This window comes from Octodon degus, unplaced genomic scaffold (assembly GCF_000260255.1).
Source record: "Octodon degus isolate 3935 unplaced genomic scaffold, OctDeg1.0 scaffold00035, whole genome shotgun sequence".
In the NCBI taxonomy this organism is placed as follows: domain Eukaryota; kingdom Metazoa; phylum Chordata; class Mammalia; order Rodentia; family Octodontidae; genus Octodon; species Octodon degus.
In genome coordinates this window covers 7,466,963-7,492,937 of record NW_004524611.1, presented here as the reverse complement: position 1 = coordinate 7,492,937, position 25,975 = coordinate 7,466,963, and the positions used below count along the sequence as shown (strand labels likewise).

The 25,975-nt window shown below is 43.6% G+C and overlaps 1 protein-coding gene across 2 annotated transcripts in view; it reads right to left on the bottom strand.

Annotated features, from left to right (window-relative positions):
* The window catches only part of LOC101592786 (S-adenosyl-L-methionine-dependent tRNA 4-demethylwyosine synthase), a 203,784-nt gene that overhangs the window by 154,070 nt on the left and 23,739 nt on the right, over window positions 1-25,975 (bottom strand). For both annotated transcript variants that reach the window (XM_023714443.1, XM_023714441.1), the window contains exons 8-9: window positions 22,140-22,257; window positions 15,330-15,382 (exon numbers count right to left, since the gene is read on the bottom strand). In XM_023714443.1, the coding sequence (XP_023570211.1) occupies window positions 15,330-15,382; window positions 22,140-22,257 (171 nt within the window). The remainder of the gene's footprint in view (window positions 1-15,329; window positions 15,383-22,139; window positions 22,258-25,975) is intronic.

The window sequence follows — 25,975 nt, the reverse complement described above, 5'->3', positions numbered from 1 at the left end:
ACATTTGGGGTCAATCATAACTTTTGTCTCTGGAGACCTGTTTTGCTAAGGATTAGAGAGCCACCTAGGAAACCCCTTCTTAACTGCCTTTCTTACACCTGAGATGGCCAGTATTTGATTCTTGTGCCACACTTGGAGTCCCTCTTCTGTTCCTTCTCCACTGGCCCACTCCTGAGAAATAACACAGTTCACAACAAGTTTTGACTGAAGACGATTCTTTCCTCTGTTGCTGTGAATCTCAGGACATGGCCGCAGAAGGGAGAGCACCCTGCCCCCACCCCCCATACTTGCTTCCAGAGTGAAGCTGATCTCACATCGTTTCTCATTTATCTTTGGGTCATACTCTAGAACTCATCTAGATTTAATCCTGATGATTTCAAAGAATAGATGTATAAGTTCTAGTCCGAAATTTACACAACTTTCATCTTCCTTTTAGTCCTTGGGGAAAATTATTCTTCTCTCTCCCCTCATGATGATGCTGACTGGTTTTTGTTTTTGTGGGAGTTGTTTTGTTTTCTTTGGATTTTTTGTAGGATGGTCTCACTACACGAGTAAGGCTTGCCTTGAGCTCACTTTGTAGTCCAGGATGGCCTTAAACTTGCAGCCATTCTCCTGCCTCAGCCCCTATGAGACAGAAGTCTGCTGTCCTGAGGAAACAAGGAACAAAAACCAGAGCCCAAGAAACTGGCCCTTTGTAATTCCGGCAAACTGAATACGAGGAGGCAATTCCTGGAGGTGCCCTGTGTGTTCTTTGCTCCTTCACCTGGGATACCAACTAGTGACGCATGTGAACTTAAGAGGTTTTTTGTTTACACCAAATTAGTTACACACATTCCTTAGCCTGCTTCTAACCCTCAATAAAGTGTGACAAGTTTCGAAGGCTCAAGACTCACATAGAAAAAAAAAAAAAAAGACTCACATAGAGTGAGACTAAGCTCATGAGTCCTCTACAGCAATATTAATCCAGTCCTCTCATCGTTTCCTTGGGCTCCACCTAATTTCATACAACACACCACCATGCCTGGCTACTTTTGCTGTCTTCTGCCACCTTGAACTGTTGCTCCTGTGCCATGCGATCCTGCCTTGGAGCCAGCTGATTAGGGACTGAAACCTCGACAAACTTGAGAGCTAAACAAACTTTTCCTTCCTTAATTTTGGGCATTGGGCATCTGTCTCAACAACGAGAGAATAATAGCCAAGCTATATGCTAACTGAGACTCTGAAACAGAACTACAGAGTCACAAGCAAAATGAGTACAACGGCCATAGGTGGAGTCTGCGGCAGGGCAGACTGGAACCTGGGCAGGCCTTGCACTGCTTCGAATTCATACTTAGCTCCAGCTAGTCTCTTCTACACCCAAACTGGCCTGCCCGGAAGTAGTTAAAATTCCTTCATTAGTTTGTCTCATTTGAGGAAACAGTCACATGTGGCTATCATAGCAGCAGTTTTGGCCATCAGCTGTGACCATCCAACAACTATGGCTAGCAAAGAAACAATGAGTAGCCTGCATACCTGGGTACTACAGTCAGACAGACCATCAGCCTGGGGCCCATCTTAAAAACTGTCTTTGTTTTCATGGGTGTTAAAAGTTTTATTCATTCTGATTCTTATAAGAGATCTCTGTTAATTGACCTATAAAAAGTTCTGACTAGTCTATTTATAATTACAAACTTAGAAACTATTGTAATAGGAAATTTTAAATAGTACATTCTTAATTGGGCCATCAGACTCAGCCAACCTTGAGTAAACTACCCAGCTGCCACTCAGAGATAATTTGAGCCAGCTCTATCTGACCAGCTGCACAATGGCTTGTAAACATGTCCTGTTTTTCAGCCTAAAGACTGTCTACCTGGGACAGGCTAGGCCCGCCAAGGACACACTCAATTGCACCCACTTTCCCAGGCCCTGACTTCCCCAAGACCTTCCTGCCTCATGATGAATGGCTCCCTCTAACGAAACCTGCCTCAGACACATCTGCCTGACAACAAATGACCAAATACAGGTACACAATTACAGACCAACCTGCTATCGACTTTGTACTTTCTGCTTACAAAATGTATGTAAGTTACTATTTTACTTTAAGCCGAGGATGGCGATTTGGGCCTGGTTCCACCAGCCCACCAGCATTGATAAAGTCAGCTGCTTAACAACTCCTTGGTGCAGAGTGTTTTCTATCTGATTCAGAACAGATTCTGCAACACTGTAAGTTATTATAATTCAACTTGGCCAAATATACCTGGTCTATTAACAGCTGTCTTATGTGTGCTATCCAATTTGTGAGTGGTTATAATACTTATGAGTGTTTTTGATTCAGTCCCACAATTTTATTCCTCTTTTTACTTTTTTTGGATTTTTAAAATATGCATCTATAATTTAAATTGACTTGCAAATGTCATTAAAAGTTAACTTTTCCTTAACTTTTAAGGACATGCTTGCACCCAGGTTGCCAGCTTCTCAAAATAATGTCAAGACTGCTTTTATAAATATAAATATATTGTTGCCCGTACACAATAACTTGAGGATCTCTCCCTGGCCAAGAATAATGTGTTAACTAGTATAATATGGTTCTCATAGTACATCAAAAATTTGTTAACAATTCAGGGCCCACCCGATAGCTAAGTGGACTAAAGTGCCTGCTTAGGCAGGTGCAGGGACAGGGATTCGATCCCAGCATGCCATTCCAGCCCCACCCCCGGGGCGTGCTGAGATAGTAAATGAAACTAGGAGTAGTGGCGCACACCTGTAATCCCAGCACTTGGGTGGCTTAAAACAAGAGGATCCTTAGGAGTCCGATCTGTGTAATGAGACCCTGTAGACCCTGTACCAAACACATTAAAAAAAAAAAAAAAAAAAAATGTTAACCATTCAATCGGAGTCCCTTAGGCTTAGGGAAACTGCTGGACAGGACTCCCCTTGGCAAATAAAGAAGCAGCTGCCAGGAAATACTTTCTTCCAGTCTTTTTTCACTAATGGGAACCCAATAGTTTCCATAAGCTTATGGAAGACACCCCAAGAAACATTACTAAGTACTAATGTGATATGCTTATACTGGCCATTGACAAAAGGATGAAAAGCAGTGAATGACATTCTAATTAGATACCAATTATCTTGGGTTAAGGACTTTAACCCACCCACCCTTTCAGGAAAGTCCTTGTCCATTCCATAGGTGCTTGCTATGACATGCTTCCCAATTTAATCCCATTGAATCATTATTACCTAAGCAAATATACTTGTTGAACTCTTACTGGCTGACCATAGTTCGTCCCACCTCACATAACCTTGACTTCCTTTTGGATCAGTATTACCAAAGCAACTGTACTTGTGATTTTATTGACTAGTTTTGTCCCACCTTGAACCACCCTTGTCTTACGACTTTGCTCAATAAAACACCCTTGAGAAGCAGGTTCAGTGACAACCCAAATTCTGGGTTCCCTTCAGTGCTTCACAGTGATCCTCCTACCTCAGCCCCTGAGGGTTGGGATTACAGATGTGTGCCATCACATCCAGCCTCCGTGATATTTATTTTTTTTATCCTTTTAAGTGTGAAAACATTACTTCCACTTAGGTTCAGTTTATTACTCAACTTATAACTGAGGGTACTCCCTTCTGCTTATAAAAAAATAAAAGTTCACAGTAAAATAGCATCTGTTACACTGCAGTAGCCTCATATATCCCATGTTTATTCAACATCAACTGACTCTCCTACATCATGGAAGTTGGTGTGAATACACAATGACACTTGGACAGCAACAAGATGACCTAACCATCACCCAAGGCTGCACTCCTTCAACACCATGCTCTTTTGTTTTCCTTCTGTAACTCTAATGGCATAAGTGCTGGCTACCCATCAACACTCACAAATCTCTAAGGCCCCATTTAATGTTATTTCTATTCTACTTTTGTCTGTTGCTTCAACTGGATAAGTTCTGTCGATTTATCACACATCACACAGCACTCTATTGATCTACTAAGGTCATCGAGTACATCCTGTCAGCTCGACTTGACTACTGAACCCCACAGCAAGTTTTTCTTTCCCCCTTCTATATTTTACAATTTTATATTTCACCCTTTGTTCTTTAACTTTTGTCTTTGCTGAGATATTTTGCTTTTTCATTTGTTTGAAGACAACTTGGAACTGATTGCTGAAGCATTTTTATGACAGCTGCTTTAAAATCCTTGTCAGCTGATTCTGTCACTTGATTCATCCAAAGTTGGTGTCAGTTGATTATCTTTTCTTATTCAAGTTGTGATTTTCTCAATTCTTGGCATGATGGGTGAATTTTCTGATGCATCCCACACATTCTGTCTATTATGGTCAGAGATGTTGGGGCCTATTTCTTTATTTCATTGTAGCAGATGGCCACTTTGCTTCAGCTCAGCACACAGGGCCCAGCCTGCTTTTGTGAGTAGTGGTCCCAATATAGCTTGGTTTTCAGAGCCAGTGCAGTGTACTTTACCTTGAGCTCCCAAGGACGTGGCCAGTACTGTCTAAGGGGACAAAAGTCTTTCCCCAGCTGGACATCTAGGGGTCTCCCAGCATGAGCAGGCTTCCTAGTACAGGCACAGGCTACTTCTGTGGCAGGGCTCCTGCAGCCCATACCCTGCACTCACCAGCAAACATACACTATATGTTTAAATTGTTACACAGTGCATGACAGAAGTCCCACTGCCATGTGTCCCCCTCCAAGTCTGGATCCTCTCTTCAGACATACTCATCCCACTGTCCTGGCTACTTTCTGAGGCAGTTCTGGAAGCCTCTTGTGTTACTTTAGTTGCTCTATCATGGCTGCCTCTATTCCCAGAACTGATTCCAAATGTTTTATTTTCACAGTCATTCCGACTTCAGGGAAGAGCCAGGAGTTGCACGATGCCAGACCAAGGGAACAAGGTGCATGAGGACACAGCATCATGTTTTACCAGCCTGCCTTTCTGTTGGATGGCCCACAGCAGTAGCATTTGCCACAGCTTTTATGAGCATTTGCTGTAGCTTCTATTATGCCTAGTGAGCACTCAAGAAAAGAGTCTCTCAGAGTAGCTTCAGAAAGCGGCGAGAACAATGGGATAATTGCTGGAAGTGATGAAATATTCCAAGAGGGCTCCAAGGTTATATCTTTTAACATAAGAAATTTTCCTTGTCTAACATTCACCATCTGTTATGATTTAGACCTGGAACATCTGCTGGAAAGCTGATGTGTCTAGAAGTTGGGCGGGTGGAAGGAGAGTGATGACAGGGCCATGGGACCTGCTGTTGGGAGGTTGGGTCTCATCAGAGGCTTCACTCGGGTGGGCCTGGAAGGGGGCATCTCCTTCCTGGCTCATCCCTGCTCTTTCTGTTGCCAGCCACCCCACCTTGAGCAGCTTCTCTGACAGGCCCCTCTGCCATGACATCTGCCGTTGAACCACCTGACAACAGACTGAAACCTCTAAAAACCCTGAGCCAGAACAAGCCTCTCCTAGGCCAGTGCGGTGGTGCACACCTGTAACCCTAGCACTGGAGGCTGAAGCAGGAGGACTGTTGTGAGTTCAAGGCCAGGATGGGCTACAAGGTGAGCTCAAAGCCAGCCTGAACTACAGAGTAAGACCCTGTCTCAAAAGAACAAAAAAGAGGGCCAGCCAAATAGTTCAGCAGATTAAAAAGTGCCTGCAAGCAGGCGCAAGGGCCGGGGGTTCAATCCCTAGGCCTGCCATGCCACTCCCCCCAAGGGGGGGCATGCTGAGACAGCAACTGAGACTGGGTATGGTGGCGTGCCTGTAATCCCAGGTCTTGGGTGGTTGTAAAAAGGCAGATCACTATGAGTCCAATCTAGTAGTGAGTCCCTGAACACCCTGTAGACCCTTCCCTAAAAATCTAAGTACCTGCCTGGCAAGCACAAGGATCCAAGTTTGACCCCTGATACTGCATGTGATGCTGGCCCCAAAATCAGGTGTGGTGGCGCATGCCTTTGATCCCAGTACTGGGGAGGCTGGGAGAAGAGGATCACAATGAGTCCAAGCTGTGTAATGAGACACCGTACCAAATAAATAAATAAACAATTTTTTTTTAATTTAAATCAGAAAGAAGAAAAGAAACTTCTCCAAATTTTGGTGTCAGGTATTGTGTCTCAGTGTCAAGACAATAACTACAACACTGTATTTTCCAATTATACCTCATGTATACTAGGAAAACTATTTTCAGCTAATAATGAACACAAACTTCATAACAGTTTTAACAAATGCTTCATAGGAAAGTATAACAAAGGACCTTTAATAAACACTTCAAATTAGCTAATATCATTTGTAGGACTCTAAGCAAATATTCAAACTCCAACCAAAATTTCTTTCATACAGTAACAAAACACATTCTCCTTATCATTAATTAATAGTGGGTATAATGGAACTAAATCTTATCACCAAATGAACGCTAAATTAAATGATGGCAATTTCACCCAGTATCAGTCATTAAGAATTATATTTTGCCAGATGTCATGGTGCACATCTGTAATCCCGATATTTGGGAGGCTGTGGCAGAGGACTGCCTCTAGTTCAAGGCCACCTTGAGCTACACAGTGAGTTGAAGGCCAACCTGAACTGCGTAGCTGAAGCAGAACTTAAAGAGCAATCTGTCTCACGCTGCCCGCCTCCTTCCGTGTCTGTAACTTCTTGTTCTGGTACAGATAAGATTAGCAACCATGTCTTGTAAAGAGTTTATGTCACCTTGTTCCTGAAGGATTCATAAGGCTCTGTCTTTTCAGGCTCAGTAATTAATTGCTTTGTCTTGTTGCTGTACCCTCACTTGCCTGGGCCCCCTGTTTCTAATGACCAACCCCTCAGTCAAATGTATAAAACTAGAACCTTTCCTATATCCTGGTGCCCAGCCACTCTGGACATCAAATGTCAAGCTGAGTTAAACTACACCTAAAACTCGATAAATCTTTTTTCCCCACTGCTCTCTCGGATCTCCTGTATTCTGCAACACAGCAAGATCCTATCTCAAACATACACACACACACACACACACACACACACACACACTTTTAAAACATTTTAACAGAAAAATGATTTTTAGATGAAAACAGATGCAAAATTGCGCCCAGAATTCATTTCAAGTATGTGTAAATACACACAGATTAATTTAGGGGGGAAAAAAAGATGGAAAGGAAGTACACCACAATCTCTGTGTGATACAAATGATTATTTTATGGCTTATGTTTCCTTATGCATTCAAGGAGCATTATTATGTTAACACACAATGACACGAATCATAAGCCCAGAAGCAGCAGCATCCACAGGCTTGTGAATCCACCCACCACTACCTGACTATCTCTGTCACCAGAATGTGGTTGCAGGGCCCACCACTGCCCACATAACTCACCCCCACACAACCCACCTCGCCCTGTTCCCAGCGCCTACAGTGCTGCTTGCTCCTCTCGGTGCACACTCTGGCCCAGCCTTACAGAAGGCTACAGACCTCCCCACCCCCCAAACTCATACACACTCACATAAAAGACTCTGACATAGAGCACATTTTAGAGCTCACCGAAAAGCTGACTGGCGCGCTCTGGTTTTAATACTACACCTTTCTATTTAAATCTCATCGAAGTCCTGGACATTAAAGATCCAGGAAAATGTGATTGACAGTCAAAGGGAAAAACATTTAATATATTCCATACCTAAGATTCAGAACCAAATGTTGAAATTACAGGATACAAACTTGAAAGCAGCTATTATTATAGGAGCGGAAAGATAAAACAGGTAAGTCAGTGAACCTGAAGAATAATGAATAAAAAAGCACTATTGTGAAGAACATAGAAAAGTTCCTGGAAAATTCCACAAAAGAAAAAAAGGAAAGAAGAGAGGCTTTGAAGACAAGTTGGAGAATATCAAAAGATCTAACACTCGTCTCACTGGAGTTTCAGAAGGAGAAGCACAGAAAAATTACTTAAAGAAATAACGATCAAATAGCTCGTAAGTTTGGTCAAAGCCTTAAACTTGCAGGTTAGGAGATTCAAGGAAACACAAATAGGATAAACCAGAAGAAAATCACACCCAGATATACTATAAGCAAAGTGCTGGAAACCCCTGTCACGTAAACCAGGGCTCCTGCTGATGAGGTGACTCTCCATGTGGTGACCTGTAGGATGCTGATTCTGTGGGGTCAGATCACAACTGGACTAAATCGCTGGCGCCCACCCCGGGTCCAGAGCTGACACCTGTTGCAGATGTACAGTATGTATTACAGAAGACTTCCCTTAACTCAGCCACTCAGGAACTAGCAAAGGGCTTTGATGCTCTTGTGTCAGGAACCAAAAATAAAGATCAAATATCTACTTCTTATCTAACAATATCAACTGGCTTTTGCTATATATGTGGGGGGGTGTATCTATATGTTCATACATATAGATATACACACCTATTCCACACACAGGAGATATATAGATATAGATATGTAGATATAGATATTTACAGTCTCATTTGCTGTCAGCATGCCCTAGGGCGGGACTGACACATCAGCCTAGGTATTTTTTATTATGAAATAAGATAGATGAATATTTTCCAGATCAGGGCACTGCAGTAGTCAGAATGGGGACACATTCCCAATTACATTAAGTGGCTTTATCAAATTAATTCTCTTCCATCAGTACCTTTATCTGCTTTTCTGGTTAAAAAAAATACCCTGCTGGCCCCCAAGATTCCACCAAGATGACAGAGGTTTAGAAAATGACTCCAAGCCGCATAATGTACTTGCTGGAACACTCACCAACCTTTAATCTCTCCAGCAAAAAGCCCTTGAGACAAAACTGAGGAAAAAGACAAACCGCCCTTCCTTGGCGTCTCTAGCACTGTCATCTAAATCCACACATCCAACTTGGAGTTGCCTTGGCTTGGGGCTTTCTGTGGCTCAGGTTTCTCAGCGGCTCTCTGACTGACCTCCCTCACGCAGACCTGCACGCACTGGAGAGGCAGCCGCCCAGGCCCACTTCCTTTCAAGTGAAAAGCAGCACCTAGCTTGGACGTCTGCTGCTGCACTATCACAACTGCCCTAAAGCCAGTGACTTCACGCACCCCTGAACGCCCCTGCATTCTTTGCTCAAGTTCGCAGGCCAGTCGGGGGCCAGGCTGAGGTCACCACACAGCTCTGTGCACAGGGGAATCTCGCTGTGACTGAACAGCCAGGACTGCTGGGAGCTGCTGCTGGCTGCTGCGTCCTGATCCTTGTCTCCTGCTGCCTTCCCCAGCAAGCCTGGATCAGCTTCCTTCCAGGTGTCACCTGGGTCCCCGACCCTTATCAAGGAAGTAAATGTGCTTCTGGGTAACTCTGTCATCGCAGGACCACCACAGAGTATACTTACACAAGCCCAGATGACACCGCTACTGCATACCCCGGCTGGGAGGCCAATACGGTCACATATGCAGTCTGCCACTGATTGAAATGTCCTTAGGCAGCTTATGACTATATTGTTAAATGAATTAAAATCACATAAAATTTAAAATTCTGTGTGTTTGGCAACCACAGTGGCCACATCTCAGGATTCAGAAGCAACACCTAGTGAGTGGCCATCTTGGCTGCACGGTTAGATACAAGGCATACGGTTAGGATCCTGCAGCACGCAGCACAGACACTGAACCCCGCTCAGGAAGAAAGCCCTGGAGCACAGCGCTGGAGCCCGAGGTGTGCTTCCTCTCCATCGCCGTCAAAGTGGCACTCCCCCACGGCTCCCCAGCTTCAGAATTTTGACTCTGGTCTCAAGTTCGCAAGGAAAGGGTGTTCCTGTCACCCTCGAGTAAAACCTGTACCAACAGACAATTCTGTGTGGCCTCTGTGTACCTCTGAGGCCAGCTCCAGCTACAGACTATTCTTTTCAAGGCAGAGGCAGTGTCCCCCTCTAATGGAGAAGACAGAACAATACAGATCAATGTCTCCCTTCTAGCCAAAGGTTGGGCAGGTTTACCAACAGCCATCCTGAGGACCGGGGATTTACTAAACACTGCGTTCTTCTGCCGTAACACAAATCCACTGGCACCCACCACTCCCTTGAGTCCACATCCACACCCTCTCCTTGGTACCTAAAAGGCAAAGAAACCAAAAAGAACCTGGAGATCAAGCTGCTGGGTGCCTTTTGTTTCCAACGTGTAAGTTCTGTGTGCTCTGCTGACACCCATGAATCTCTGCAGACCAACCTGCTAGCTTTCAATCGGGGCAGAATCACAAACCCTCAGACTCTCTGCAGTTCTTGGCAGCTGACACCATCACGGAGCTCCCTGCAGCTCCTGAAGCCGCAGAACCAGCCATGGAAACTGCTGTTAGCGCTGGCTGGACTTACTGATCCCCGTCGCCAAGAAGCAGAGCTGCCGCTGTGCAGTGAAAACAAGAAACGTGTGGGGCCCAGCGGGGCCCTCAGGGAGAGCAGTAAAGCAACCAGTTAAGGAGGGCCACTATGGCTCAAGCTGGACTGAGCCAGCACAAGGAAGGCACGGCCAGTGTAGTGAAAAAAGAAAGTTATGCATGAAACTCGGTGACCAGGTGCAAGCAGACAACTGCTGTATCTAAGCATGTTTTCTTACATATGTGTAAGTGTATATATGTATGTATTTGCCTTGTCCTCTTTGCCAACTCTTTAACCAAGCTAGTTAAGATCTAAGATTCAAGGCCAGTGAGATAGCTCAGCGGACTAAGCACCTGCTTAGGCAAGCGCAGGGACCAGGATTCATTCCCCGGCACCACATGCCGCTGGCCCCACCCCAAGGCGCACTAAGCTTGCCACTGAGACTGGGCATGGTGGCACACACTTGTGATCCCAGTGCTGGGGAGGAGCTCTAGAAGAGTCATCGTCACTTCCCTAGGCTTGCTGATGGCTTTGTAGGCATGTACTAAATCCAACTTATGGTCTCCACAGTCTTGCCATAACTTAGAGACAGAATGTAGGTTGCAAAGACACAGGGTTTCAAAACAGGGATCTATTTCTGTGACAATCTATCACTACCCCCAGTCACAAGATGGGAAAGTATTTTTGATTCCACAATTTATAAATGAGACTCAGTACACATACTACGTATCCGATTTTTTTCATTTTCCCTATGGTGATATAATTGGTTGATTTACTAAACCTACTTTAGTTATTTCTCTTCATTCTCTTATCATAGATATGTAAGTCTGGGTTTTTATTACTTCTCATGCAGAATAGCTTGCAATGTTTTTTAACTTCCCTTACATTTAAACTTATTCATTACATTTAAACTTACCCATTTAAATTTATCCAATAGATGCAAACAGCTGCTTCATTATGCCTCCTAAAGTAGCAATTTCACATCATTTTTGTACAGAAATATATAATATTTAATATAAGTACTTCCTCCTTTTATAGTATAGTTATGCAAACACTGATTTGCTTATAAATTATGTATACAATATTATACTATCCACAAATTCAATTTAGCAATAGTAAAGAGGATGCTACAAAATGCTAGCTACAAACAGAATGCACTGAATCTGATGTGATTAAAAAAATCACTGGACTGGAAAAAAGAAATTACAGACATGATAAGTGTTCAAATTAATTAACTTATTAATAGGATATTGGCATACTGTCACCAAGAGAAATGATATGACAGAAGGTAAAAGAAGTATAATCTGTTGGAATATTCAGAAATATTAGGATGAAGAGAGAGGAATAGAAATTTTTATTAAAAATAAGGTTTCTCAGTTGCAAATAATAGCAGGGGTCCATAAACAAGACAGAACCAGAAACCTGTGGAGAATGTCTCATATCTTGAAAACCACAGGAGCTAAAAACCAGGTTCTCTGTCAGACACTGCCGTCAGGGTAGCTGACATACCAAGCAACAAAGTCAAATGTGGATAATGGAGACGAGGACAGGGCCAATGGAGGAGAAAGCTGAAGACATACGTTTCCTGCCAAGGACAACAGGTTACAAGAGAAAAGGCTGGTCCAAGGAGGGCAGGAATACACTGGACAGGGCACATGGAAAGGAAAAGACAACACAAGCAGACGGTTGAACCCTGAATAAAACATTTCATCACAGAAATTTTAAAAACCAAGGATGACTGGGAAACGAAGGCCGGCTTATTTAGAACTGTAACCCTGAAGGTAATAAAAGCAGTGAGGACCCAGGCGTGGTGGCATACACCTGTAGTCCTCAGCAGGCAGCAGGCTGAGACAGGAGGATCACTGGAAGTTCAAAGTCAGAATGGGTTGCACAGTGAGTTCAAGGCCAGCCTGAACTGCAGAGCACAATCCTGTCTCAAAAATAATAATAACAGTAATAATTTTGATGACAGCAGTGAGAAGAGTTCTCTATGGCGAACTCTGCCAAAGACAGGACAGGCTGGAGAAAGTTCTAGGACAACAGTGATGATCACACAGCAGGTGTGCTGCTGCAGCTGATGTACATAAAGCTTCTAAAAGCTTTGCCATCACTGATCTAGCAGAAAGACCTCGAGGTCCCATGCACCCGAAGCCCAGTCACCAGAGTCCTGCAGTACTTCTCCTCCTGCAAACACCACCACAAACAGCAGTGGAGGATGTGAGGGATCCGGCTGTGGCATCTGTCACTCCAGTGATGGCCAGGCCTGATCTGGCTGATCCGGCTGGCTAGGCAGGGGTCCCCTTTTCACTCACCACTCCATGTGCATCACTCCCAAAGCTGTGAGCTTGGCAGAAGAGAACACCCACCACCAATGGAAGAGGACCATTTCCTCAGCCAAGAGTATACAAGTAGCTACGCTCCCCTACAAGAGCCTCCAAACATGCTCTTGAGGGCCACAATCAGCAGGGAAAGAGGTAAATCATGCACCTGACAAGGAACCATCACCCAGAATGAAGAACTTCCACAATCCAACAATAAGACAACCAATGTACAAATAGGCACAGGATTTGAAGAGACATTTCCCCAAAGGAGATATGCAAACATCAAATACACAAATCAAAAGATGCTCAGGTCAGCGAGGTGGCACACACCTGCAATCCCAGGACTCAGGAAGCTGAAGTAGGAGGATCACTGTGAATTCGAGACCAGCCTGGGATACAAAAGGGAGCTAAAGGCCAGCCTGATCTGCACTGCAAGACCTTGTCTCAAAAAAAACAAGAACAGAACAGAACAGAACAGAACAGAACAGAACACATATTTAACATCACTATCAGGAAAATATAACTCAAGCCTTTTTTTGTTTCGTGTTTTATGTATTTGGTATGGGGTCTCACTATACAGCTGGGACTCGTAGTGATCCTCCTGTTTTCAGACTCCCCACCACGCCCAGACTTGGTGGCCCACTCGCCCAGGGCAGGGCTGGAACACACGTGCTTGCCTAAGCAGGTGATTAATCTGCTGAGCTATCTCGAGGCCCTCAGAGCTTTAACAGATAAAAAGATACCACTTCAAAAAGCAAAGGCAATAAAACTCATCATACCTCGGTTATTATGTCATTATTACCTACGCTCTTGAGGTTATTCACAGAGATTGTATCTGCCTTGTGAAATTTTTATATAAAAGTGTGCTTTTCTTCCCAACTCTGTTGCTGGTGATGTATCACAGTGGTGGCTTGAAATCAGCCACAGTGGGAGTACTTATACTATGATAGTCTCCAAATACTACAAATTAGGACGTGATTTATTGTCTCGCTTTTTCCTTAAGACGTAAAGTGGTAGAAAAATATTAATATAATGCAAGGTAAAATTAACTGTGTCTTGACTGTGGCATAAAAAGTTGAGGAAATATTCTAGTATTCAAAACCATTATTTTAGCAGAGAAGTTGCTCAATTCAACAAGAAAGAGGTGAAGTCCTCACGTGTATGCTTTTCGGTGCTTCACGTTCATCTTATTAACAAGAGTGAAGATAACATTGAACATCCTTAGTCTGAAGTCTAAACCCTAAGGCTCCAAAATGTGAATCGAGTGCTGATACACCACAAGTAGAAAATTCTACACCTGACCTCATGTGGTGGGTCAGTCAAAATCACAGTACAATAGTACTTAACTGGCATGTGTGAGCCCCTGGGTTCAATTCCTAGGACCAAAAAAAAAAAAAAAACCAAATAAACAAACTGACTACCTAATTTCAGACTTATTCCAAAGAGCTAGAGTAATCAAGACAATGTGTATTGGCTTAAGGATGAAAAATATATCCTGGTACACAGGAAATCAGACCTATCCATACACAACAGATTGCAAACCTAAAAGCAATTCAATGGAGAGAGGAAAGTGTTCAACAAATGGTACCAGGGCTGGGGAGATGGCTCAGTGGAATAAGTGCTTCACTGGCAAGCACAAGGACCTGAGTTCAATCCCCAGTTCCGCAAAAATAAAATAAAATAAATGGTACCAAAACAACTGGACAGCCATACGGTACTCGCCTCATTCAAGATGAATCAAAGACCTGAAGGCGAGAGTTAAAACTACACAGAAGCTTCAAAAGAAAACAAAGAATATCCTATCTAATTTGGTTGGTAATGAAGATATCATACAATACAAGAAGCAAACCATTAAAGAAAAAAAGATAAGTTGGACAGTATCCAGTATCTAAATTAAAAATTTCAAAAGATCCCCTTGGGAAATGGTAAGGAGAAGCCAGAGGAGAAATACCCAGTGCACATCTGCTCAAAGATCCATAGCCACGTGTAGCAAGAACTTCCAGTCAACAACCTAGATTAAAACAACCTGAACACAATTATAATAGTCATTGCCCAAGTAAAAAAGCCGATGTACACATGAAAAGGTCCACTTCAACAGCAGCAGCTGCCAGCAAAAGTACAAACCACGCTGGCCAACAATTCTACCTCTAGGTGTTCACGCAAGGACAAATGAAATACATTACAACAAATAGTTTCGTAAAAGGAAATTCATAACAGCCAAACACTGAAAACAAAGCAAATTCCTAACAATAGATAAAAAACTGTGGCATCTTCACACAATGGGATACCACCAAGCGCAAACAAATGAACCTCTGATACGTGTCACAACTCTGGAACAGTACGCCAAGTTAGGAAGCCACTCACAGAACAGGACAAATCATCTCACACACCGCTCACAAGATTTTAAAAAGGCAAAATGAAATAAGAAAAGGAGAACTAGAACAACAGCTGATGGGGAGGAGAGGTGAGCTTGGAAATGGGCACAAGTCAATCCACAAGGGCCAGGCAAGAACTTCTGTCTTAATAGGGATTTGGGTTCTACATCCATCCAAAACTGCTCAACTCATTATGAGACAGTCAACCAAAATTTGTGCATTTTATTAAATGTAAATTATACATGTACTGGTAAACTTAGTGACCATACGTAATAGCTGTGAAAATGTCATGTAATAGAAATAGTATTTTAATAAAAGCAAATAAATACCTTTGTCCACCTGCAAAGCTTCACCCCAGAGTGGCTCCCGATCAACTGATAACCTGAACAGAAAAGCAGGACACAAAATTGAACTCATTAAAGCCTTGTATCAAATAGTGATAGTAAACTAATTTAGCACAGTAATTTTTTTTCTTAAATTATGGTGGTAAACAACCCTGTAGTGGAAGACAGTAATGATTTTACTCACCATGATGAAAAACAACTTAAGTTGGGTATGTATAGAATGACACAGACTCAAAAGAAACAATGAATTAATCTAAAATCATACAGGGAGCTTTTAATCTCTCAGTATCTGACATATGTCATAGGCAGCTCTGCAAATCTGAGCACGCCCTGAAACAGCCCGGACTGAGAGTCCTGGAGCACTGCAGAGCGCTCGGTACGCAGAGGCCCACAGCAGGCCTCTGGGGTAAGGAGGTGGAACACAAGTGTCCTTTGCAAGGACTCTCAAGCGAGAAGAGGTAAGAGCTTGAAAGGAGAAACTACACTGCGGAGAAGAGGGTAAGAGCTCCAGCAATCAAAATACAAAAAAAATAAAAGGAGGTGATAAGACAGTTAAAAAGCAAGGAGAACCTGGCACAGTGGCACATTTCTGTAATGCCAGCTTTCAAGAGACTCAAGGAGAAGGGCTGCCACAAGTTCAAGGGCAGCCTATACCACACAGTGAAACCCTGTCTCAAAAAAATAGCCAAAAAAGCATGGAAAAACAGAAAGACAACACAAATAAAAGCCCAGAGCATTCCACATTGCCCACAGTGGGGGGACCAACTCTGTAGGGCAGGGCCAGCCTGGAGAGGGTGGCAGCCATGGTGGTGACAAAGGACGGGCAGCCCTCAGCACAGCAGACACTCAGGGTGTTGTAGGCTGGCAGGCCTACCCTGGAGAAGAAATCCACAGCAGCACCCACCAAATCTTAAGAGTGGTCCAAGCAGAAGCCATCTGGAGAAGGAGTTTACTGTTGTTGGAGACTGAGCTCTGGGCCTCTGGGGAAAACCCTGCTATAATGGCTACACGGGGAGCAGCCACAAGAGACAGTCATTAAGGTCACACACCATGATCGAGTTGGTTGCATGCCAGGAATGCAAAGATGGCACATCATAAATAAATCAGTAAGGCAATACTGCTTATAAATAGAATCAGGAAAAGAATCACATGATTATCTCCATTTATGAAGAAAAAGCCTTTGACAAAATTCAACATGCCTTCATGATCTTTCCTTCAATACAAGGAAAAATGTCCAACATCTATTAGAGAAATACAAATCAAAACCACATTGAGACTCTCACTCCAGACAGAATGTTTATCATCAAGAACACGCCCCCCCAAGAGAACTGCAATTAATGCTGTTGAGGACATGGGAGGAAAGGAACCCCTCTCTACTGAACACAAAATTGTAAACTAGTACAACCACTATGAAAATCAGTATGGAGTTCCTAAAAGATTATCACATAGCCCTCCTATATCACGTCTTGACATATAACCAAAGGCATTAAGGGTAGCACACTACATACAGGGCTACCTGGCTACTCTCTGTTTATTTTACAATAGCCAACCTATGGCACCAGCCTAGATGCCCATAAATACAAGAATGTGCAGTGTTAGACATGACGAAGAATAAAATTAAGTCATTCAGGAAAATGTATGGAAATGAAGATTATCACACTAAGGGAAATAAACCAGACTTAGACATGTATTGCATGTTTTCTCTCATATGTGGAGTCTCAGAAAAGAAAACTGCTATAGAATTAGTGGGGAGACTAGAAAAGAGAAAGGAAGTAAGAGATAGAGGAGGATGGCTATAAGTGAGGGTAACACAATGGATAGGACCAGAATGGTACATGCATGTACGAAAATAGCACTATTTTGTAAAATTAATAGCCGCTAGTTAAGAATATATATTTTAAGACAGTCATAGTGGTGCACATCCATAATCCAAGCACTTGGGAGGTTGAGGCAGGAAGATCACTGTAAGTTAGAGGACAGCCTGGGCTACATAGTGAGTTCAAGGCCAATCTGAACTACATGGCAAGACCCTGTCTCAAATTTAAAAAAAAAAAAAAAGTGTTGGATGTAATAGTGTATGTAGGCTGTAATCCCAGCACTTGGGAAGCTGAGGCAGGAGGATCACTGTGAGTACGAGACTACCCTGAGCTACAAAGTGAGCTCAAGGCCCACATGAACTGCATAGCAAGACCCTTTCTCAAAAAAAAAAAAAAAAAGAGAACAAATCTATTTTTGAAAAGCAACTGCAGAATAATTTTTAAAATGGGCCTGTGCTAGCCAGGAAGCTTTTTGTAACAATAAACTTCAAATGAATGCCAAGAAACTATCGTCGGTGATCTTGGAAAAGAACTTGAAGAATCAGATTGGCAATGGAACACCAAAACAATGGATGATTGACCCAAAAACAGGAAAACTCAAGTTCCAAGAACTGCAACATAATGTAAATTCTCAGTACCACATCACAACTTTGTGTTTCAAAACTCTGAGCCACATAAGACCTGAAACAGATGGCAAAAATTGTGCCAAAATAATCTCATTTTGTTTTTAAACATTTCGACTTCAGAAAACATTCAATGAAGTTTCTCGTGGGGTTTCAAACAGTAAGCCACAATTATCACGAGCCTTTTGTGTGAGACAAATGAGGCAAGGGGAGAAATACAGTGTGGATGACAGCACACATGGACCAGCGGCTGGTTTTACGTGCATATTCACAGTGATGATCAAATGAACAATGTCAATTCAGATTACAAGTCTCCAGCGGCAACATGTACAGGGCTTTGTGTTTTAGCCTCTTCCGCATTTATGTATGCATCTTGCATATGAATAAACAAAGCATCGCTGATCTACTTGAAGATGGGACTGAACCCAATGCAATAACTAATAAGCATTTTAAAGATTAGCAAGGAAAAGTCGAGTTCTTCTATTGGATTCCTATACTGGTGATGTTGCTAGCATAGAAGTCACACCCTATCGGATGAGTTAAGTCTCTCTCCTGAGATAGAGGTCTACACAATTTTGCAACAAGGTGTGGACAAAAGCCACCCTGCACGCTACAGGACACAGGATCCATGGCTGACCACGCAGCCGAGATAAGCCAAGAGTACACAGTCGCTAGCACAATTCCGCTTCCAGCTCAGACTGTAACAGGATTTGCTACTCTACCTGAAACACCAAAGAGTGGACAAAAATCTATGAAACAACAGAAATTTGTTTTCAGAAATGAAACAGGAGGCAGCAAAGGACACTAACTCCAGACAGATGGAAAACAAACAAGGTGAGTCCCAGCACTGCCAGCTTCCTGTCTTCGAAGCTTTCAGGCTGGAAGCGCAAGGAGGGAGGGGATTCTAAAGCAGAGGTGGGGGTAGTCATTACGTGGAGGGAATAGGGCTGAGCATCAGGACGGCCCAGGCACAAGGTGTACAGGTCTGAACAACAGAGAAGCTACTCCAGCAGACTCGACAGTCTGCGCAGGACTCTTCTCAGGCATTCGCCTGGGCACTGATCAGCGTGGAGGTGTGAGAAGAACTACCCTCAACTTGGAAGGAGCTCAAAGGGTCAGAGGTGTGCTGGGTGCTAGGTGCTCATAGTAGGCCTCGAGTTGTGCCTGTTCCCACCAGGTCAGAACCTGAGGTTACACAAGGGTTAGGGGTGAGAACGCAGGAGGTTTTGCTTCAGTAACGAGGAATGATCAGCTACATGAGCTGGTCCTGGTCTCATTTAAATAATAAAAGTGAGTCTCAATGCTCCAACTAATTCCAAGTAATATATATTCATCCCAGAAAAAATGTTCAAAACCGTTTATAGGAATGTTTATACAAAATTATTCAGACTTACTTATAAGATAAAGTAAGTCTGACATCCAGTTAAAGATTACTGGGAAAATGCATTTAAAAAAAAAAAGAAAAATTAATCCATCAACCAAAATTGAACCAGAAATGACATAGACATAGCATATGAGGATAAAACAGGTTAGTTGTTTTTTGGTGTTTCTTTTTTTGGTACCAGGGATCAAACTCAGGACCTGGCGCTTGCCAGGCAGGTGCTTATGCCACTGAGCTGTTTCCCTGGCTGAGGATAAAACAGTTTTAATTATATTTCATAGACCAAAACACTTTGAGATATAGTTGGGGGGTTTCTTGTTTTTTTCTTTTGGAGACAGGGTCTCACTAGGTAGTTCAGACTGGTCCTAAAATCACCACGTAGCCCAGGCTAGCCTTGAACTCATGGCCATCCTCCTGACTCCGCCTAAGTGCTGGGATTACAGGCATGCACCACCACACACAGTAAGACATAGGGTTTTTTTTAAAGCCAAATTATGCACATCATTATAGACCCTGAGGAGGGAAGACAGAAAAATATATAAAGAAATAAAGGACAAATCTTGTCTAAGTAATGAAAATCATAAATTCATGGAACCAAAAAGTTCAATAAAACACAAGTAAAAGATAGGAAGAAAACTACATTAAGACACATAATAGGTTTAGCATCTCTAATTCAAGCATTCAAAATCCAAAATGCTCTGAAAAACACTCTAAAATCCAAAGCCAAGATGATGTTCAAAATGCTCCAAATTTTGTACAACTTTGCATTTCAGTTTTCCAGATTAGAGATGGTTAACTGGTAAAATGTACAAAAAACATTAAAAAACTCAAAAAATCTCCAAGATTTGGAAGATTTATGGTCTCCAAATATTTCAAGTAAGTTACACTCAGCCTGTATAAACTGCTCAAAATCAGTAATTAAAAAAAAAAAAATCCTGAAAGTGTGGCAGTCAAGGGGACAAGTAACAGACGATGCAACAGCCAATCTCCTCAGCAGTGCGTGCCCATGGTGAAGGGACTTCTAAAAACTAAAAGGGCCAGCCAAAGAGCTCAGCAGATTAAGGCTCCTGCTTGGGCAGCACCCCGGGCACAAAGAGATGCAACTGAGAGTGGGCGTGGTGGCGCGCCTCGTAATCCCAGCTTTTTGGGAGGCTAAAGACAGGTGGATCACTACAAGTCTGACCTGTCCAATCTATATATTGAGACCCTGTAGACCCTGTATATCCTGTACTAAATACATAAAAAACAAATAAAAATTTATTCTTTCCAGCTTCCATTCTACATTCCAGAAAAAAATAAAATAAGTTTCAAAAATGAAGGTAAAATAATGCCTTTCCCATATACAGAGAGCTGACCTAATTCATTATCAACACAAACTCCAAAAGGAAGTTTACCAGACAAGCAGCCCAGTGGTCTGGCCTGGCTTCTAACCCCAGTACCCAAAAAATTAAAATACGAAAAAAAAGGATTTGTCTTTGGGCCAGGACGTAGCCTGGTAACAGAGCATGTGCACAAGGCCCTGGTTTTGATCCTGGTGCCACCAAAAAACAAACAAACAAAAAAAAAAGGTATTAGATGGAACACACAGAGGCCATGGCAAGTGGTCCCCACCTGAGTAAACATGTAGGATTCATTCTTCTAGAAGATTTAAATGACCACTAGAATGATTTAAATGCCAGGGATTACACTCAGGACCTCCCACAGGACAGCCACACACTCTACCACTGAGTGACAATCCCAGCACAAGATTCTCCCTATTGATGTAAATTCCTAAAAGACAACTGGCTGTTTAAAAACAACGAAGTAGTGTAGGGTTTATAACACATATAAATTAAAACGTATAATAAAAATTGCATAAAGTTTGGAAGGGAAGACGGAGGTACGTCTCCCTAAGGTTCTTCTAGTACACATAAAGGGATGGATGACAGGCTGGGTGTCCTTTATCCTAAAGGTCTGGAGGCAGAAATGTTTTGAACTCCAGATCTTTTCAATTTCAGAATATTTTCATAGATATACCTTGAAGACAAGCCAAGTGAAACGCCAAGCCCATGGACGCGCACACACAGCCCGAACGTGATGCTGGGTGAAGTCTGGACAGCGCCTGCATATTGACTTCATCCCACCTCTCATGCGGGCAGGTGGAGATTTTCCAGGGTTTGGTCACACTGGTGCTCACAAAAGTTTGAGACTTTTTGAATTTTGGATTTTCAGATTTGGAATACTAAACCTTTTCCACTCAAAGACATACTTTGATATGATAAAGAGGTGTAACATAAAATCTCAACCAACCATTACATTCAAAGGTGTTAAAGTTCATAAGATAGCAAAGGTCCAATATGGAATCATAAGAAAAATATCCAATTAATCTAAAAAAGGACAGAAGAAATTAGAAACTAAAGAACAAAAGAAATAGATAGAAAACAAATAGCACAATAGATTGAAATCCATCATAAAATCACCTTAACATAGTCTACCCAATTAAAAGGCAAGTTATACAAAAATATGGGGCTACATCCTCTACCAGATTGATGGTTCCTGGGAAGTGAATCTGTGTCCTGGTTTCTCTGCATCTCAGAACTGTCAAATAAAAAGGCCCTCAAAAATATAGGGGGTCAGGCCAGGCATGGTGGAACACATCTGTAATCCCAGCACTCAGGAAGCTAAGGCAGGGGTATAGTTGTGAGTTCAAAACCAGCTACAAGGTGAGCTCCAGGCCAGCCTGAGCTGCATAGCGAGACCTTGTACCAAATACATTAAAAAAAAAAAGAAAAAAAAAAAAAGCTGGGGATGTACCTCAATGTGAAAGCCCTGAGTTTGATCACTAGTATGAAAGCAGAGACAGACAGACAGACAGACACACACACACACACACACACACACACACGAAGGAAAAAAAGGATAAATGAATGGGGGAAGGGAAGACACCAGCAAGCATAAGAGCGCAGCCCTGGAGCACCAGCGCTCAGCATCTCACCTTGCTTAGTGAGGGCCTCTCGGAGAGCAGGCGTTATCATAGCTCTGCCCTCGCTGTCGTCACCCTTCCTCGTGTTCCTGAACAAAGAAGTCTTTTCTTCCTGGTGGTCCTTTTCTCCCTGCATTAAAATAAGCATGAAACCACAGTTGCTAATGTGCGAGGAAAGCACACCCCACCAGAGGCACACCGAGCACCAACACAAAAGGTGCGTGTGGACCGTGGCTACGTCCCATTCTCACAATCACATCTCCAGTTAGACAATGATCATTATTCAAAAACCAACCTAATGAAACACACAGATCCACAAAGCATAAATCAATCCACTCTCTTTGGGGCAAACATTTTTTACAATCTGAGCACGGGCAGCTGCCTAACTTGGGCAAATTTACTTATTTTCTCTGAATTGTAATTTCCTTCCCTGAAAAAAGGAACAAAACGAACATGTCTCGGGAGCAAGAGTGTACTGAAAATTAAAGGAAATGAATTCACCTGGCACAATGACTGACATAATGATACAGGTTCCATAAATTGCAGGTACTCCTACAATTACTTCCAAAAGCACCAATAACAAGTGCCACACTGCATGGAGCTGTAAACAGTCACCTCCTCAGACCAAGATCCCCCCACCAGCACCATATCAATGGCCCTTTGAGAAGTGCTTCCCACAGGTAGTTCTAGCACTATGGGAGCCTGAGGCAGAATACTGTTAAGTTCAAGCCCCACTTGGGAAACTGAGTGATTTAACAAGACCTTGTTTCTAAATAAAATTTAAAAATTAAAAAAAGCTGGGCAAGGGCCAGCCAAATAGCTCGGTGGATTAAAGTGCCTGCAAACAGGTGCAAAGGCCTGGGGATCAAACCTAGAATTACCCATGGAAGCTGCCTTGCCGGCCCCGCCCCCAGGGTGTGCTGAGATGACAATTGGAACTGGGCATGGTGGTGCGCGCCTGTAATCCCAGCTCTTGGGAGGCTGTAAACAGGCAGATCACTATGAGTCCGATCTAGTAGTGAGACGCTGAACACCCTGTAGACCCTTCCCTAAAATACAGGGAAAAAAAACAACTGGGCAGGGCTGGAGAGATAGCTCAGCAGTCTAAGCGCCTACGTGGCAAGTGCAAGGACCAGGGTTCGATCCCCAGTACGACATGGCATGCTGGTCCCAAAACTGGGCATGGTGGCACACACCTGTAATCTCACAGCTGGGGAGACTGAGACAGGAGAATCACTATGAGTCTGAGCTGCATAGGGAGACCCTGCCCCAAATAAATAAATAAATGAATTATTAAAAAAAATAAAAAGCTGGGCATAGAGCTCAATGTGAAGGTCCTAGGTTCAACCTACTTTTTTTTTTTTTTTTTGGCAGAACTGGGGATTGAACTCAGACCCTTGACGCTTGCCAGGCAAGTGCTTATTCTACTGAGCCATCTTCCCGGCACCGGTTCAAACTAGTTTTAAAAAAATAATAAACCCATGGGGGAAATTTCTCTCCAGTGAAAGTAAAAGATGTTTTAAGAAATCTGGACACTGTAAAGCACTGCATTTACTTTGACCTTGGCAGCGCTCATCTGCACACTCCGAAATGGCTCCACCTCACGTATGTTTGTCTTTTAATTGCTCTATTCCTCTTCCTTACGAGGTGATCCTCATTCCCCTTCCTCCCTTTTCCAATGTTTAAACTCCCTTGACATCTTAATGACAGATGGAGAGTCTAGAACCTCAGAGACAACATGCAAAGCTTGTGTTACACGTGAGAGGAGTCACTCACCAAATCCTCAGAAAGGCACAGATCCAAACTAAGGCACTTGGCAGCTCCGCAACCCCGCCCCAACAACCCTCCATCAGTACTGGCACTTGAACTCGGGGTCTTCACAGTGAGCTACATCCCAGTCCTTTATTTTTTTTTTTTGTTATGTCGAGACGGGGTCTCACTAATTCGCTAAATGGCCCAAGCTGGGTTCAAATTAGTGATCTCCTGCTCAACCTCCCAGAGTGCTGGGATTGCAGGTGTGCACCATGACATTGGTTTTGTCCATTTTAAATGTCCAACCATCCAAAAGAGATGTAGGGAAGGGAGTGAGGGAGCGTGGTACAAGGTTGAGGCCTGGCCCACGGGCACCGCTCATGAGGGGACATATTAGTCACTCTGACGCCTTTGTGACTAAGCCAAGGTCCCACACATAAAATGCAAGATAAAAGTTCTGAAAATAGTGCACAATACAATGTGCGCCGATGAAATTTGGGACTGATTTCTCTATCTTCCCTGCTAGTTCGAGGGCATTTTCTGAAATAAAGCCAATAAAAACCACTTAGAGAATCAAAGGCACCCCATGAGCAATGTAAACTCACACTAGGTCCTACCTGTCCTAAAAGGCAGCATTCCAGGTTACTAAATATGACCCAAGTGCACAGCAGACAAGAATTCACTTCTGGTAACAGAGCTTTTCACTACACACATCCAGATGGAGCTGAAGAACTTTATACACAGCAACAATTTGCTCTTACTGATTATAAAAATAATCAAGTTACTACTATGCATTTTCTAGAAATAAAAAGCCTTCAAATTTTTGGGTGTTGGCTTCAGTTTTCCGGTATACTAGGGATTGAACCCAGGGCCTTCCTGCAGCATCCCTACCCTGGTTTGGCTTTGTTTTACTTTAATTTTGAGACAGGGTCACACCAAGCCACCAAGTTACCCACACCAGGCTCAAACTTGCCATCCTACTGCCTCAGCCTCTCAGGGTGCTGTGATGACAGCCGTGACCCACCATGGCAGGTTCTATTTAGTAACATGCTTTAAAACAGAAGAAATCCTTGGTTTCGTAAAAACCACCTATTTCAGCCCTAAAAGCGAAGGTATGAGCTTGCCCAAGTCTCCAGGTAGAGGACAGAACTCATCTTGGCCCTGAGGGCACCGAAATACCTGTGAAGTCACTGCGAAAGTTACTGTCCTTCCTCTCCTAACCACACAAAAGGCCCCAGGAGCAGCACAGCTGGGCCCGGAGAGCCTGCACACAGCACAGCACCACCAGGCTGTTTCTTTCCCCACCGACCTCATAAATCCCACACTGGGCGTGGCCCGCTGTGACACAGAAACACTGATACCTGGGAAATGAACGTGCCTCTGCAACAGCCTCATCACAGCATCCTCAGCCACAAGGGAAGTGATCTGGTGTAAAGTGTGAGTGCTGCCAACCCAGATCCAACCGCAGAGGCCCTGTGAAGCCCCTAAGCACGAGCCCTGCGGACAGTGACATCCATCAGTCACCACTTCCGCAGGTCTGGCAGTCTCCCCTGAAGAGCAGGAACTCAGCCCCGGAAATGCCCACACATTCTTATCCAGGCCAGTCTCTGGCGGGCCCTCCTGTGGCTGCATCCAGAACAGAGCGCTTTCTGCTCTAGGGCTTGCCCGACTTTCACCCCAGGTCAGGCCCAGGCCTGGAGGTGTCAAGCCGGCACCTTTCCTGTGCGTCCAGCCCACACCTGGCCCTCTCCCTCCCAAGGCCTGAGTTCCTCCAGAGGGATGAGGGCAAGGTCAGGCTAAGGCAGTGCCTGTGTCCCTATGTGTACCCCTCCCTCCCCACCCTTCCTAGGAGTGTCGAAACAGAGCTCAGGTCCTCTCCAAGGTGCAAAAGGAAATCCAAGGATAAGCACGGGGAAGACAGCTACGAGTCAGAAGAAAGCACCAGCAACTGAATCTGCTGCCAAGGGAAGAAAACGCTGCTCAGTCTCCGGCTATCGTGTAAAGCTGTACAGTCCAACAATTTCACCTCACACCATCCCAGGAACCACGGGACTATCCCAAGTCTGCCCATGATGAAAGAAACACCAAAATGTATG